Source organism: Cygnus olor, chromosome 10 (genome assembly GCF_009769625.2).
Source record: "Cygnus olor isolate bCygOlo1 chromosome 10, bCygOlo1.pri.v2, whole genome shotgun sequence".
Taxonomy (NCBI): domain Eukaryota; kingdom Metazoa; phylum Chordata; class Aves; order Anseriformes; family Anatidae; genus Cygnus; species Cygnus olor.
In genome coordinates, this window is record NC_049178.1 from 465,708 (window position 1) to 478,907 (window position 13,200).

Consider the following 13,200-nt stretch of genomic DNA (forward strand, 5'->3'; position numbering starts at 1 on the left):
GTACCCATGGTGTGTTTTTTGTTTGTTTTGTTTTTAAATAACTGACATAAGTATTTGAAGAACAGAGTAAGTCCAGAAGTTTAGAAATGAGGGAGTATCCTTAGTGGGGAGGATATTTTGAGAGTAATACTTAATTCCACTTTCATATCAAAAACTATAATGGTGAGATATCTTACCTGTGATCGTGATTCAAGTTGCACAATTCCATTTCTGAAGAAGGTTCAAAATATTACCACAAAACTGTTTGCATGAAAATGCTATACCAAAGAGCCAAGGAGCTTACACATTTGAAGTCTTATTAACTCTGATGTTTGTTAGCTTTGCTGATTAAGGCCTGATGTTTAAACACTAAATAGCTTAAACCAGCAGTAATTTTAAATGTAAGTATGTAAAACACACCCATATTTAGAAAAGCACTTCCTGCAGAATTAGGGAACTGAAAATGAAAACCATAAATTATTATAGCTAGCAATTCCACTGAGCCAATATGAAGGGAAAATAGACAGTATGGGATACTCTATAAAAGGAAGCCTAGAATAATGATAACAAAGCAGTATATCCATTAATAATAATTACAGATATTGGTATATGCAGTTATGAAACTATGCTTTTCAAAATGAAGGAAAGTCTCATGCTAGTCAATTTAAAGTATTACTGCAATGTGAGGATGTGTATGCCAACACTTCTCCTTGGTTATTACATGTTATTTGCAGTGATATTCCAAAAAGACTGTTTTATCAATACAAAGTTTATAAAAGGGATTGGTGCCAGGAAAAAAAAAAAAAAGTGAACAGCGTATTTGAAGTTCAGTGTCTATAAAGAACAGCTAGCAAGAAGTCAATATACCACTCATATATTTTTCAGTAAACTTAGGAGAACTGTCCAGCAAGTGCATGAAATATGTAGTACTTCAACTTGGAGTAGTAGGGTTTGGCTTTATTTTTGGCAGTATTATTTTGCTTCCCTTTAAGAAGTAATAGTTAATTTTTTTTTTCACCTGCATTTGGGCTGAAGAGGAGCACAGATGCAGAACAGAAATTCAGAAATCATTAGATGTGTGCGTAGGGTGGAAGACAGAGAATGCATTAATATGGGTATTGACTTTATCTTCTTGCTTTTCTAGACCAGGACAGTTGTAACTCTTATATTTCAGCTTGTTTAGGGAAATTAGCAGGATGTTAGTTATTGGAATGAGAAGCTCAATGGGAAAACTGTTTTCATCTGCTTATATGAAATAGAAAAGAAGAAGAAATATCCCATAGAAATATCACGAGCACTATATGTTGGCACTGCTTGTAACATCCTATCACACAAGAGTGTACCCACTTTAAAATATTTTTTGTATTTATGAAGAGCAGAGCTGGCAAGCAACATTTTGCAACTCTGTTCTGTGTTCTAGATCTTAGAACTGTATTTGGTAATCTTCGCTGCAATGTCACCCTTTAAGATTTGGCTGCATCCTGTTGATGGCGGGGGCTAGGGAGGTCTACTCTCAGTATCCCTAAGGTGAAATTCTATTATTACAGGAAAAAAAAATCCTGAAGATCTTATATATAGTTTATATAACTGTTCCTGTTATAAATCTGTTTCACTTGTTTCTTTAGTGTAAATTAGGTGAATTCTATTAGTACGATAAGTTATAGATAAATGTCTATTTTAATGCTTTTTTTGTTGTTCTTTTTAAATGGCATAGTTTTTCATGCAGTTTTAGACTTTGTACACACTGTGAATAGTAGAAATAATCTTTTAGCCAGAATGTGTTCAGTGTGTATGTCGCATAAATAGAAGCGTTGACTGGAAGTTTTATTTTTTGGTTGTCATCCGCTTCCTCTGACAACAAATATATAGGCTTCCTTTACTTATGTGCATTCATGGGTTTTGTTCTGGATTTTTAAACAAAAATAAGATAAGGAAAAGAGAGAACAACTTTATCAACAGGCTTCTTTCTCGGAAGATATTTGTGAGGCAATAACATTTCTTATTTTGGGAAATAATTTTATTAAGAGGAAAAAAGAGCATTAATTTTGGGCACAAAAAGACATGGTCCTCTAGATTTTTTTTTCCTTCTACAAAGAAAATAAATGCTCAAGAAATATGGTGAAAGTACAGTTTCAGTAGCTCCTTTCAGGAAACATTCGACATGCTTTCAATTAGAAAGTAAATTGTCCCACATGCATTTCAAGCTCCATACACAAATCACCTTTTTGCTTGAAACTTTTTCTATGTGGTCTCTTGCCAGAGGACACTCTTCAAGTATGACAACATATGTGGTTGCTTAAGGTGCTTTTGACATACAAGTCAAAAGCCGAGTTTCTTAATGCTCAGATTATTTTCCCTTAGAGTCTGTCTTCAGGCATGTTGGTAAAACATATCGTAAGTTCTTGTTTTATGCATGAGCTCAAGAATATATTGAAGTATGATCTTTTTTTTTCTCTTTTTGTTTTTTTTTTTGAATAGATAGTGATTCATTATGGTGGTTTTATCCTGGTGTAAAAACTTTGTTCCTCCCTCCCCTATGTCTTCACACAGCCAAGTTTTCTAACGTAGGCAAGGAGTGGTTTCAGAACAGTTGTCCAAGAGTAATACTGAGGCCAGTGAGGTTATTGTTAGACTCATCTGTGGTGCTGGAGTATTGATGTGTTTTTCAGAGCTTGTTGGTACCTAATTCATGAAACTTACTGCTAAATTCCTCGGAATTCGTCTCAACTCATATTTGTCTGTTTATCAGAAAATGCTCAATGGAGAGAAAATTAGGCCTGCATCTTGAGTAGTCGGCTTAACTGAGAATTTAAATTCTAATACACTTATTATATGAAAAAATTTTCTCTAGTACAGAACTCATAGAGCTATCAATTCTTTGTTTCCCATAATTTTTCATTTCATAGCTTGTCTTCACATTTTAATTTCTTCAAACTCTAAACATAGTTTGAGAAATTGGGTCAAATCCCAACTGGTTCTCACAGAGCTCATGTACCTATAGTAGCGGCTCTTTAAAAGAAGACCAATGGCAATGTGCCCTTTGGGATCCTTCCTGAGCTTGTTTTATTTTACTGCACACTGCAGCCAGACGTGGATTTTTTTTTTTTATTGTTGTCAGTTTCCAGTTTCCAGACAGATAGCTTGATCAGGATTTCTTAAATATGCTTTCATCTAAATTACTATGATGCCATTTTGGCTAGGGGTAGATGGGAAGGGGTAGAAAACAGGAAAGAGAAGATGAGCTTATGTGTTACAAATAAATTAATTCCTATATGTTACATTTTTGTAGTATTTTCATTAAGTGTAATTTGATTGGTCTTTCTAATGGTATTTTTGGCTAAAGACAGTACTGTTTAGATACTTTTGGTGAGTGGTGTGCTTTTTCTTAAATGAAATAATTGATTAGAATTATTAGTATATTCCTGATTTAAATTTTCAAGTCCAGACAAGCTAGCCACGTAGAAATAATACCAAGGCTTCCTTTGCCAGGAGCATGGAAACAGTCTGCTTTGTTGAGGTACTTGAGAGACCTAGCAGCTCTTATACCATCACCTGCTGTAAGTTACTGATTTGTATATTCTAATTAGGAATATAAGAAGCTAGATTTACTAATAGAATGGTTTTCCACACCTGTACTTATGTTGCCTTAGGAACAGTTGCTGCCATCTTTAATCATCCACTTCTCCCAAAGGTTATTTAACTATGATGTCTTTGTATTATATCTTTATTTTTTGTATGTCTTAAATTTTGACTTTTTTCTTTTTAAAAAATCTTTTATGATTCCATTTTCATCCTATTCTTTAATTAGTAAAAGATTACCACTTGAAATGGAAGCACTCACTGAGAGTTTCATGAGTTGGATGCCATCCCTAAACTGCCTGTTTATCTGCAACAGTCCTTTTCATTCTACCACTTTGTGTAATGCTATTTGAGGAAGTTTTGTGTAAATAGAAGGTAAAATCTTGAACTGCATTAACAGTGTTTATGTAATCTTTGAACTGAAAGACTTCAGTAAATCTCATCTAATCAGAACAAGACAGTTATCGATGATCTTAGGAACTTTAATAAAATACATCAGAAACAGAATAAAATGAAGATCAGTTTTAGCACTCTGGCTTTCCTCCAGCCAAGTGATGAAGAGTCTTACAATAAAGCTGGGATGAAAGGGCAGTTTTGTTTTGACTTAAATTGTATTAGGTTCACATAGCTGACGCTGTGTAGTGCAGGTGTCGAATACCAGTCAGTAATGAGAAAATCTTGCAAGGTCATCTTATCAATTTCTGAACAAAGGAACAGGATTTTTTTCACCACTTTTAAGGAGGTATATAAAATGCCTCCTCTCGGTATTTTCTGATGCTTAAATTAGTATTAAAATGGTGTGCTGAAGTTACTCATGAGGCCAAAAAAATGAAAAATAAATGCTACTTTAATGTCCCAGAAACATGGAAGGGGAAAGCAGCAGCCAGTTTTCATTTAAGGCTCATTTTGGTATAAAAGAATACTAGAGAATTTTGAAGAAAAAGATCTGATTACCTGTCAGTTTTGCGAGGGTGTGTTAACCACCTTGACAGCTAAGCATCATTATGAAATCCCAGGGCTAATTATGTGGTGTGGGTATCTGATCGTGCAGAATTATAATTGATTTGTATGTAAGAAGTAGTTATTCAGATGTAATAGCAATTGCAGTGAAACAGACGTCAGGGGATGTACCAAAAGTGTAATTTCCTAAATGAGCACATCTCTGAGAAATTAGTGTTATAGACCTTGATGGTTTCAGAGATGATGGCACACGTACTTTAACATGGATGTAAGTGTCAAGAGTTCCATTTGATGGAGTGCAGGTTAAATAAACTATCCCTGACGCTGTGCTTTTTTGTTTGTTGAAAAACAAAAAAACAGCCAACCCTTCCCTACCTCTCCCCTCCCCAAAGTTTCTTTAGGCTCCCTGGACTTTTTATTAAAAGAAATTAAAAAGACAAAGCAGCACCATTCAAAAATGATGTAATGGATAAAAATCTGGTTTCCTTAGGCTATTAATGACTTCATGAAATTTTCAGAATATCTCTTGCTTAGCTGTTCAGGCAAATCTGAAACCCTTCAGATGACCTCAGACAGTAAAACAATCGGTATAAGTTATCATACTCATAAAGTGGTAATATCCTTGAAGCAGTACCCCAAAAGTATATCCCTGAATCAGTACCCCAAAAGAAAAAACACGTACATAGACCAACATAAATTCAAGAACTGAGCCCTTTGGGAGTCTCCAAACATTTGAATCTGATTGGAAGAAAACCCACACAAAATAATAAAGTGGGAGTAATATTCTGATCTTCTCCAGAATCTTAGTCTGCTTCGTTTTACCATCAGGGATAGGGAAGAAAAGCTTTTAAATCAGCCAGCATCAGATTGATTCATAAAGCAAACAGGGAAAGTATTATGAGGCAAGTCTTCATGCTATGATAGACATCTAGGAATACTCATCGTTGGCAGTCTATTCATCTTTGGCTAAGGGGGTGGAAACTCTGGTTTGTCTCCCTGGGTAATGTATGGAATCCTGTTTATATTCCAGCTCAGTTTATGTGGCCTTGGGGAGCAAAGTCTGGTCTTAAAATTAGCTGTAATTTTTGCTGATCAGATAATGGTATGACTGGCCAGCTATTTTTCCATGACTTTTGTAGGAGGATGTTATGACAAATCTACGACATACTCTTATTTTTCTAAAACATTTGTGTGGTGAATTTACTTGTTTCATCTGAGACAACCAGCTGGTGGTGATTGAAAGACTTCCTCTGGATAGGTGATTTGCAAAGATTTCTTTCTTTTTATAATGCGGAGAATCAGAAAAATAGAAATATAAAAAACAAGGAGAAGGGAGCATTCAGATGTTTTCTTAAATGCCCAGTGCAAAATTAGAAATTCACTGTTCTCATATGTTAGAGATGGTTTAAATATACCTATATATTTAATGTTTAATGCAATATATTTAATATTTAATGTAATAACAGCTAAAGCATACAGACCTACTTAATTTTAGGTATGCATTCAGACACTGGCACCTAATTTGACTCTTGCAGATCATGCTGTGTTTTAGCACGATTTTGGCCAATAGGCTATTTCAGGTCAGAATCTAATTTAGCAGTTTATATTTATCTAACCATTATGTTTTTGTACATCTCTTCTATGGAAAGCACATAGAATGAGCAAAATAGAATAGGCAAGACAGCATCCAACTCATTATTTGTCTTCTTCATAATGACTTACATTGCTGGGATTCTTAGGAGGTTTGGTTATTGGCTAAGGTGTCATTGTTAGGTACTGTACAAACAGTGTACAAACTGAATATTTGCACTATATAATGGTAAAGATAATAAGGATCATGGTGTTATGTTTTTTGATGACACTTCTTCCTGAATTTCAAGATGATCTGGGAGAAGCACGATTTGGAAGACACAATAGCTCAGGTTCTGGAGTCAGTTAACCTGTCTTGCAGTGAACGCATCCAGCTTCTCAGCCTACCAGGCAAAAACGGATTGGTCATGGTTATAAAGTTAGCTCAAGTGTGAATGTAGAGCACTGATGTGCAGGAAAAACAGGGTGAGAAAGATATCTGCCTTGGTAGTCCTGCACTTTAGAGGGGACCTGTGCATGGCTAAATCTCTCCTGTTTTGGTTTCTTAAAAATTGCTTGGACCATTTGTAGGAGAGGTATAAGCATCATCAAATTCTGAAGTGATGTTTCATTACAGCTCTACATTGCTCTATGTAAATGTGCATTTTTTTTGTGGTACCTCAGACCAAGATAAAACTGTGTTTTGTAAGAGCCTGAGTGATGCCATCTTTGTTCTCTCTTTTTACAAAGACCAGTAGGCACTAATTCTGTTAATTGTATGTCTTATCTAATGATTAAAATCTTTTTCTGCTATGTGTGCAGTAAAATGAGTAAAAAATAGGAAAATGTGAAAACTGAAATGTAATTGCTAATGTAGAGGGTGTTGCATCAGCCCACTATGTAATCACTTTCCTTAAAATGTCAAATTTAAATATAATAGTTTTAAATTGCTTATTTCAGATATCAGTGGAAAAACTAAGATTAAACAACAGTAGAAGACTTTAAATGACTCTTAACAGTATTTGAATTAGTAGCACAACTGAATGGACTAAATTTTGATATCTGGGCAGAAACAGCAGTGTTGTATTTGGATTAAGAAATTACTTGCTGGCTTTGTCACAGTTGACATTAATTATTGATAGAGGTTTCAGTAATAGTGCGTGTGCCAGCAGACTTGACTGTAATATAAGAAAGGGACTGCAGTGATGTTAGAGGGATTATAGAGAGGGAAGCACCTGTAGCATTTGGAGTTGCATGCTCTAATAATCAGACTTCTGTTTTGCTGCAATACATTCATGAGTGATTAAAATAATGGAAAGATGAGTCGTCAGGCTTATTTCTATCGTGTCCCTCCACAGGAGTTACATAGAAGAACCCAACTTCAGCCTGAGCCAGCAAAGACGAAGGCTCTTCAAACAGTTATTGAAATGAAGGTATGGTCTTTGAATGTTTTCCTATACATTAATTTTTTTAGCTTGAACTCTGGCTGGGATGGAGGTAATTTTCTTCATAGCAGCCTGTAAGGTGCTGGTTTGGATTTGTGACCAAAACAGCATTGATAGCTCAGCTATTTTAGCTGTTGCTGAGTGATGCTTACACAGCATCTGTTTCTCACTCCACCCTCCCAGCGAGCAGGCTGCGGATGGACAAGAGGCAAGGTGGGAATGCAGCTGGGACAGCTGGCCTCAGTTGAGCAGAGTGATATTCCATACCATATAATGGCATGCTATTCAGTGAAACTGAAGTGGGGGGAGCATTCACAGTTATGGCATTTGTCTTCCCAGATAGCAGTTGCGTGACGAAACACTGTTTTCCTGGAAATGGCTAAATGTCTGCCTGCTGATGGGAAGTAACAAATGAATTCTGTGTGTTGTTTTGCTTGCACACATAGTTTTTCTTTATCTGTTAAACTGGCCTCATCTCAAAGAACAAGTTTTCTCACTTTTGCCCTTCTGATTCTCTTCCCCACCCCACTGAGGGAGAGTGAGCAAGCTGCTGTGTGCTCCTGAGCTGCCAGACACGGTTAACCCACAACTGCTCAGTTTATAACTTTTACTATTAAATGTTTGCTTTTACATTTCAATTTACTTTGCTGTGAAGCTAAGAATAATAAGTATTTCTTTCTCCAACCTTTAAACCAAAATTATTCTGCATCCATTACTGTCCAGAGCTAGCGATGAAATGAGATGAAATCTGAAGGCCTGTAATTTCATGTATATAAAGCATGTACTCAGTAAAGTTATAAAGCTGCCTTTGTCTGAGAAGGCAGAAATGTATCTCTTTTAAAGACACTTGATAAATATTTGCCTTTCTCTTCCCTTGTTTTTATAAAAAGCCGAGTTCATTACAAATTAATCAAACCTCTTTTAAATGAACAAACTGGCACACTAGATTTCATACCTTAGACATATACACATCAGTTGTGTATTTCAGACAAATTTGGAGTAGCGCTATTCAGAAAACATTTACGTAGCAATTTCTGCTATTGTTTTTCCTAACTTCCAAGTCCGGCCCATTTATTCTGTAGTATAAAGGACTGGATCTCAAGTGTTTTAATAAAGAAATAATGCAGAAATTATACAGAAAAGCATAAGAGCTTTTTTGTAAGTAAAAATATTTAATGTGTGCGAGGTTTTGGAATATGAAATTGATATAACAAGAAGCATCATCATGAAAATCTGTAGAATTATAGTAAGAAATCTGTGTAAATGAAGGCAGATCTAAGCCATAAGAGTACTCACAGAACACTATAAGGTGACATCACAAATGGCAGCTGTTCTTATCTATACTGATAATTTACTGATTGTTCAGCACTGAGCTGAATATTACTCATGTTCCTGCATTAAAGAAGTACCACTTCTCTTTTTGAAAACTATTTGTGGTTTGCCAAGAGTGACCGTGCTAACTACTGTCAAACCAGAGTAGAAGCATTGGTTGGCAAGGAAATGCTTTTATCAGCTATCAACTGGACTTTGTATAGCCTATTTTCTATTTGTTAGTAAAATTCACTTGTAGCTTTTATTTTACTTTTGTAAGCAGACAGCCTTGTCTTCACTCTACAAATGTGTGAGTTCTCTAGAGCTTAGTGAAACACTATGTTGTTTAAAATGAGTGTTAAAAATCTCCACCATCCTTATTTTGTTTTCTTAGTAAGACTTGATTAAAAAACAAGCACAGCATTGCTGAGTAATTAGAACTAAACATTACTTTTTAAAAGACTCAAATACCACAAACCAACTCCCCCTACGCCCCAGGAAAACTAAACCCCCAAACCTGAGACCAAACGAACAAAAAGTTTCAGGAGGGCCAACAATACTTCTGTTGGTGGTTATTTGGTCACTGTTTTACATCCAACTTAAGGAAAATATTCTTTGTACCAGCAGTGATATGACAAAATGTGATGAAACACCTATCTTAGTCCTAAATACAGTTTCTTCTTTTTGATATATAATATTACTAAAATGTTGTGGCTTTTCTTCCCACAATAATAAAAGAAAAAAAAAGCTCATTTAAAAAGTGAAAACTGATATTTTCACATAATGCTATGAATCTGGAATCTGTCTTTAAGAAAAATACCATACTCAGGATAATCTGTGAGTTGGCAAAGCTGCCTGAAATACATTAATGGTGGTCTTTCATTTCAGTCTTAAAAGGAAGTGCAAATTAAAGGCCTCATTTTGCCAGTGACTTCTGTTATGAACAAATGAGTTCAGTATGTCTGAAGGTTGCAGTTAACACACAGTGACAACAGCAGCAGTAAATTCCTAAATGCAGTATCTGCCTATTAATGGATAATAATTAGTTTGGATTATATGAACAGCAGAGAAGATACTTCAATTTCAATATTCCATAATCTTATGTGCATTTTCCTTGGAATTTCACTATTTATTCCAGTTCAGAAGTCTGTATGAAATTTAAACGTGTATTTTGGCAAAGTAGCTCACTAGCTGAGAAACTTATTTTTTTTTCCTGCCTATTAATATTCAGTATAACAAATTAAAAATTTTTGTGATACTGAAATAGTGTGCTTAGAATAGTTTATGGTCTTCCATGTGGGTTATCAACAAAATGTAACAAGCAAACAAAAAGGTTATGTTTACAAAATAATTCCCAATTCCTCTTTGTGTACCAGAATTCTTTGAAAAGAGCAAGGGAGTGTGTGATGGGGTGGGGAGACATACAGAGAATATAAAAATGTAACTGTATAGTTAGAGCTACTCTTACAGTGTCTGTTCAGGAAGACAGTCTTTGTTTGTATCCCAGGAAAGCTGGGAATAGTGTCATCTTCTGTTTTTAAAAAATCTGATCTTTGTAATAACGAGGGCTTTCATTTGTCACGGGTGAGGCTGTAGTCATGTTGCTGGAGCATTCCGAAGAGGAGCTGCCCCTCAGCTCCAAGGCACACAGGTCTGTCTTTTGCTCTGACCACTGCTTTGAGGTTGCCCTTTTAAAAGGAGGCCTAATATTCAAAAGATGATGTTGAAATCTACATGATTAAACATCAGTTATCATTAGAAATCCCAGCTTTGGAAAGTTTGCAGGTAAATTTAAATTGTCTTAATCCAGACAGCATTTGTTTTGAAAAAAAAGTGAAACATTTGTTTTAAATGATTGAGCATTGAAGCAATAATTTCCCTGCAATGTTGAGGATAGAAGGAGGGGGAGGATTGCCCTCTAATATGGCAAACTGATGCCATATTCCGCACCCCCCCCCCCCCCCCCCCTTGCCGAGGCTCCAAGCAGGTAGACGTTTCTCTTTATCACACCCAGTGCATTTCACTTCCCCTTCACACTAACTTTTGTCACAGTCCTATCCCTGGCTCCCCAGGCTCTGCCAGGAGGCAGTTTGCCCTACTCCCAAACTACTTCTGTTCTTTCCCATGGTCTTCTTCTGGCCGTTGCCACTGCTGAATGCTTCCTGTCCCTTTCCCCATCTGTCCTACCTCTTGTCCAAGGAAGCATGCCTGTTTCTCTTGCCTTCCATCTCTCTTGGGTAGGAGGGTTCTGAAGAGCCATTAGAGACTTGGCTAAAAATAAAAGTTTTTAACCCTTCAAGTATGCTGGAAAGGAAGGTCCCACAGCCATTCTGTTTGAATGATTTGAGTCAGCTACACATTAAATATGAAATGGAAGCCTGGGTGCTTTAATTGATGCATAGCATGTCTTGAATAGGAATGAGTTCAAAAAGACGTTCTGAATGGTTTTCCTCTCATTGCAGTGTTATAAAGACATATAGAGTCAGTGGATTCTTCTCGTACTTTCCACAATGAGTAATTCCAGTGATCTGTAAGGCAGAGAGCAAGGGTAAAAGAATAGGCAAATTAAAGGTAGGGGCAGAATGTTTTCTGACTCTAGTGCTGTGAGTCTGATGGGTTGGAAAACACCGTCCCTTCCTCTTTTGCAGCATCTCAGTAGCTGATGGTTGTATTTCCCATTGTAGGAATTTTTCAGAATATTTTTCATATAAATAACTCATATTTGTGGAGGTTGTTGTTGGGTTAGTCAGTTCCTTTATTTGTCAAGTTCACAGCATAAACTTCCCTTAAAGAAGAAATTATTCAACAGTTGCCTAAAGCTCTGTTCTGTCATGGAGAGTCTCTAGCAGGCACTCTGTCCTGAATCTTCCATGTTTACAGAATGACACTAGAATTATGTTACAGGAAATTTTACTGATAATTAGGCATGTAAGCAAGACCTGGTTTAGTTGTTTATAAAGCTCAGAGAATAATATTTGTTGATTGAAGTGTTTAACAGAATTTTAAAGCAAGATGAGTCCCTGTTAGATAATCAGTGATAGTTGTTGTATTTTATACAAATTTTCTATAAAATGACAAGGTGAAATGCCACCCTACCTCTATCTCTAAGACCTTAATTAGGAGTGTAAAGGAGAACTTAGTTACGTTTGGCACAGGCACAACAGCTACTGGAGGGCCGTATTTTCTTTTTATGTCTATGGATTAAAAAAAAAGATGTTGATAAATTGGGAAGTGTTCAGACAAAAGTCATCAGAATGTTTTAAAAAGTTTATCAAACATGCATTATAATGGATGACTTTAGGAGTTTAGTTTTTTTGTGTAGAGCAAAGAGATAAAGTTAGAGCTCCGTAGACAGAGCAAAGAGATTATAGTCTGTAGATAACCTACATGAGATACTTTCATAAAAAGAGGCCTCTCCAGTCCTGAAAATAAATAAATCACAAAATACAGCATGTGGAAGCTAGAGGTAACAAATGCATACTAATATAAGGTGTAAATAAATATCTAACAGCATTCATGTGATTTTATGATTTGTGTTGAATGGAAAGCCGGAATAGCGTTTTTTTTTGCACCTGATCAAGTAACTTTTTCTTTTTTTTTCTCATTCCTAAATATTTGTCTGTTTAAGCACAAAATAAAACCAATGTATTGAAATGCATTCCTTTAATTGACATTACACCCGTGCATACTTCCTTGAGTTTTGTTTGCAGGCAGATGCCAGGTCACTGATATCTTTGCTCGTGACTTACATCCAAATTGTTTACTGCTAGGTCAAAATTTGCTCATCTTGTTCACAGTTCCAGACTTAAACCAGTGATATTGAGAGAGAAAATCAGAATGAGTTGCCTACTGATAACATAAAGCTCATCCTAATAGTATAGCATTGACTATCCTGAAATTTAGATAGTTTAGCAACAAGAATTAAGAAGTCTTCAGCTGGTAAGCTGTAAATGAAAATATTTGTGGTTTACCTTACTTGCAGAAAGAGCCATCTTTATGTATTGATCCAGCTTTGATACTTCAGGTATGGGTTTGGTTCTGCAAAAGTGTGTATGTGTTTGCAGTGCAGTATACTCCTATTTTTAAGATTGCATGAGCTTTCACTTTCCCTTGTCTTCAGAAATAAACCTCAATATTCACTGCATTAAATTGGAAAAATTTATGGTAAGACTAGTTGTGTATAGTATTTGTGTATTTGTACACTGACATGCAAGTTTTATTAAATGTGAAATTTCAAATATTTGTTGCTGATCGCTTGTAGAATGCTCTACAAGCAAAATTTTTCATAGGCATAGTTTATTAAATGTACCAAATGTATTTGAAATTATGTAAGAGTAGCAATTCATTACTCATCATT

General features: G+C 35.7%; 1 protein-coding gene across 17 annotated transcripts in view; it reads left to right on the forward strand.

Moving 5' to 3' along the window:
- ERC2 (ELKS/RAB6-interacting/CAST family member 2) overlaps positions 1-13,200 on the forward strand; it is a 511,348-nt gene that overhangs the window by 97,702 nt on the left and 400,446 nt on the right. For all 17 annotated transcript variants that reach the window (XR_005822988.1, XR_005822990.1, XR_005822989.1 and 14 more), the window contains one exon: positions 7,446-7,520. Coding sequence is in view for 13 of the 17 variants with exons in the window: in XM_040568867.1 (XP_040424801.1) it covers positions 7,446-7,520 (75 nt within the window). In the remaining 4 variants the exon portion in view is untranslated. The remainder of the gene's footprint in view (positions 1-7,445; positions 7,521-13,200) is intronic.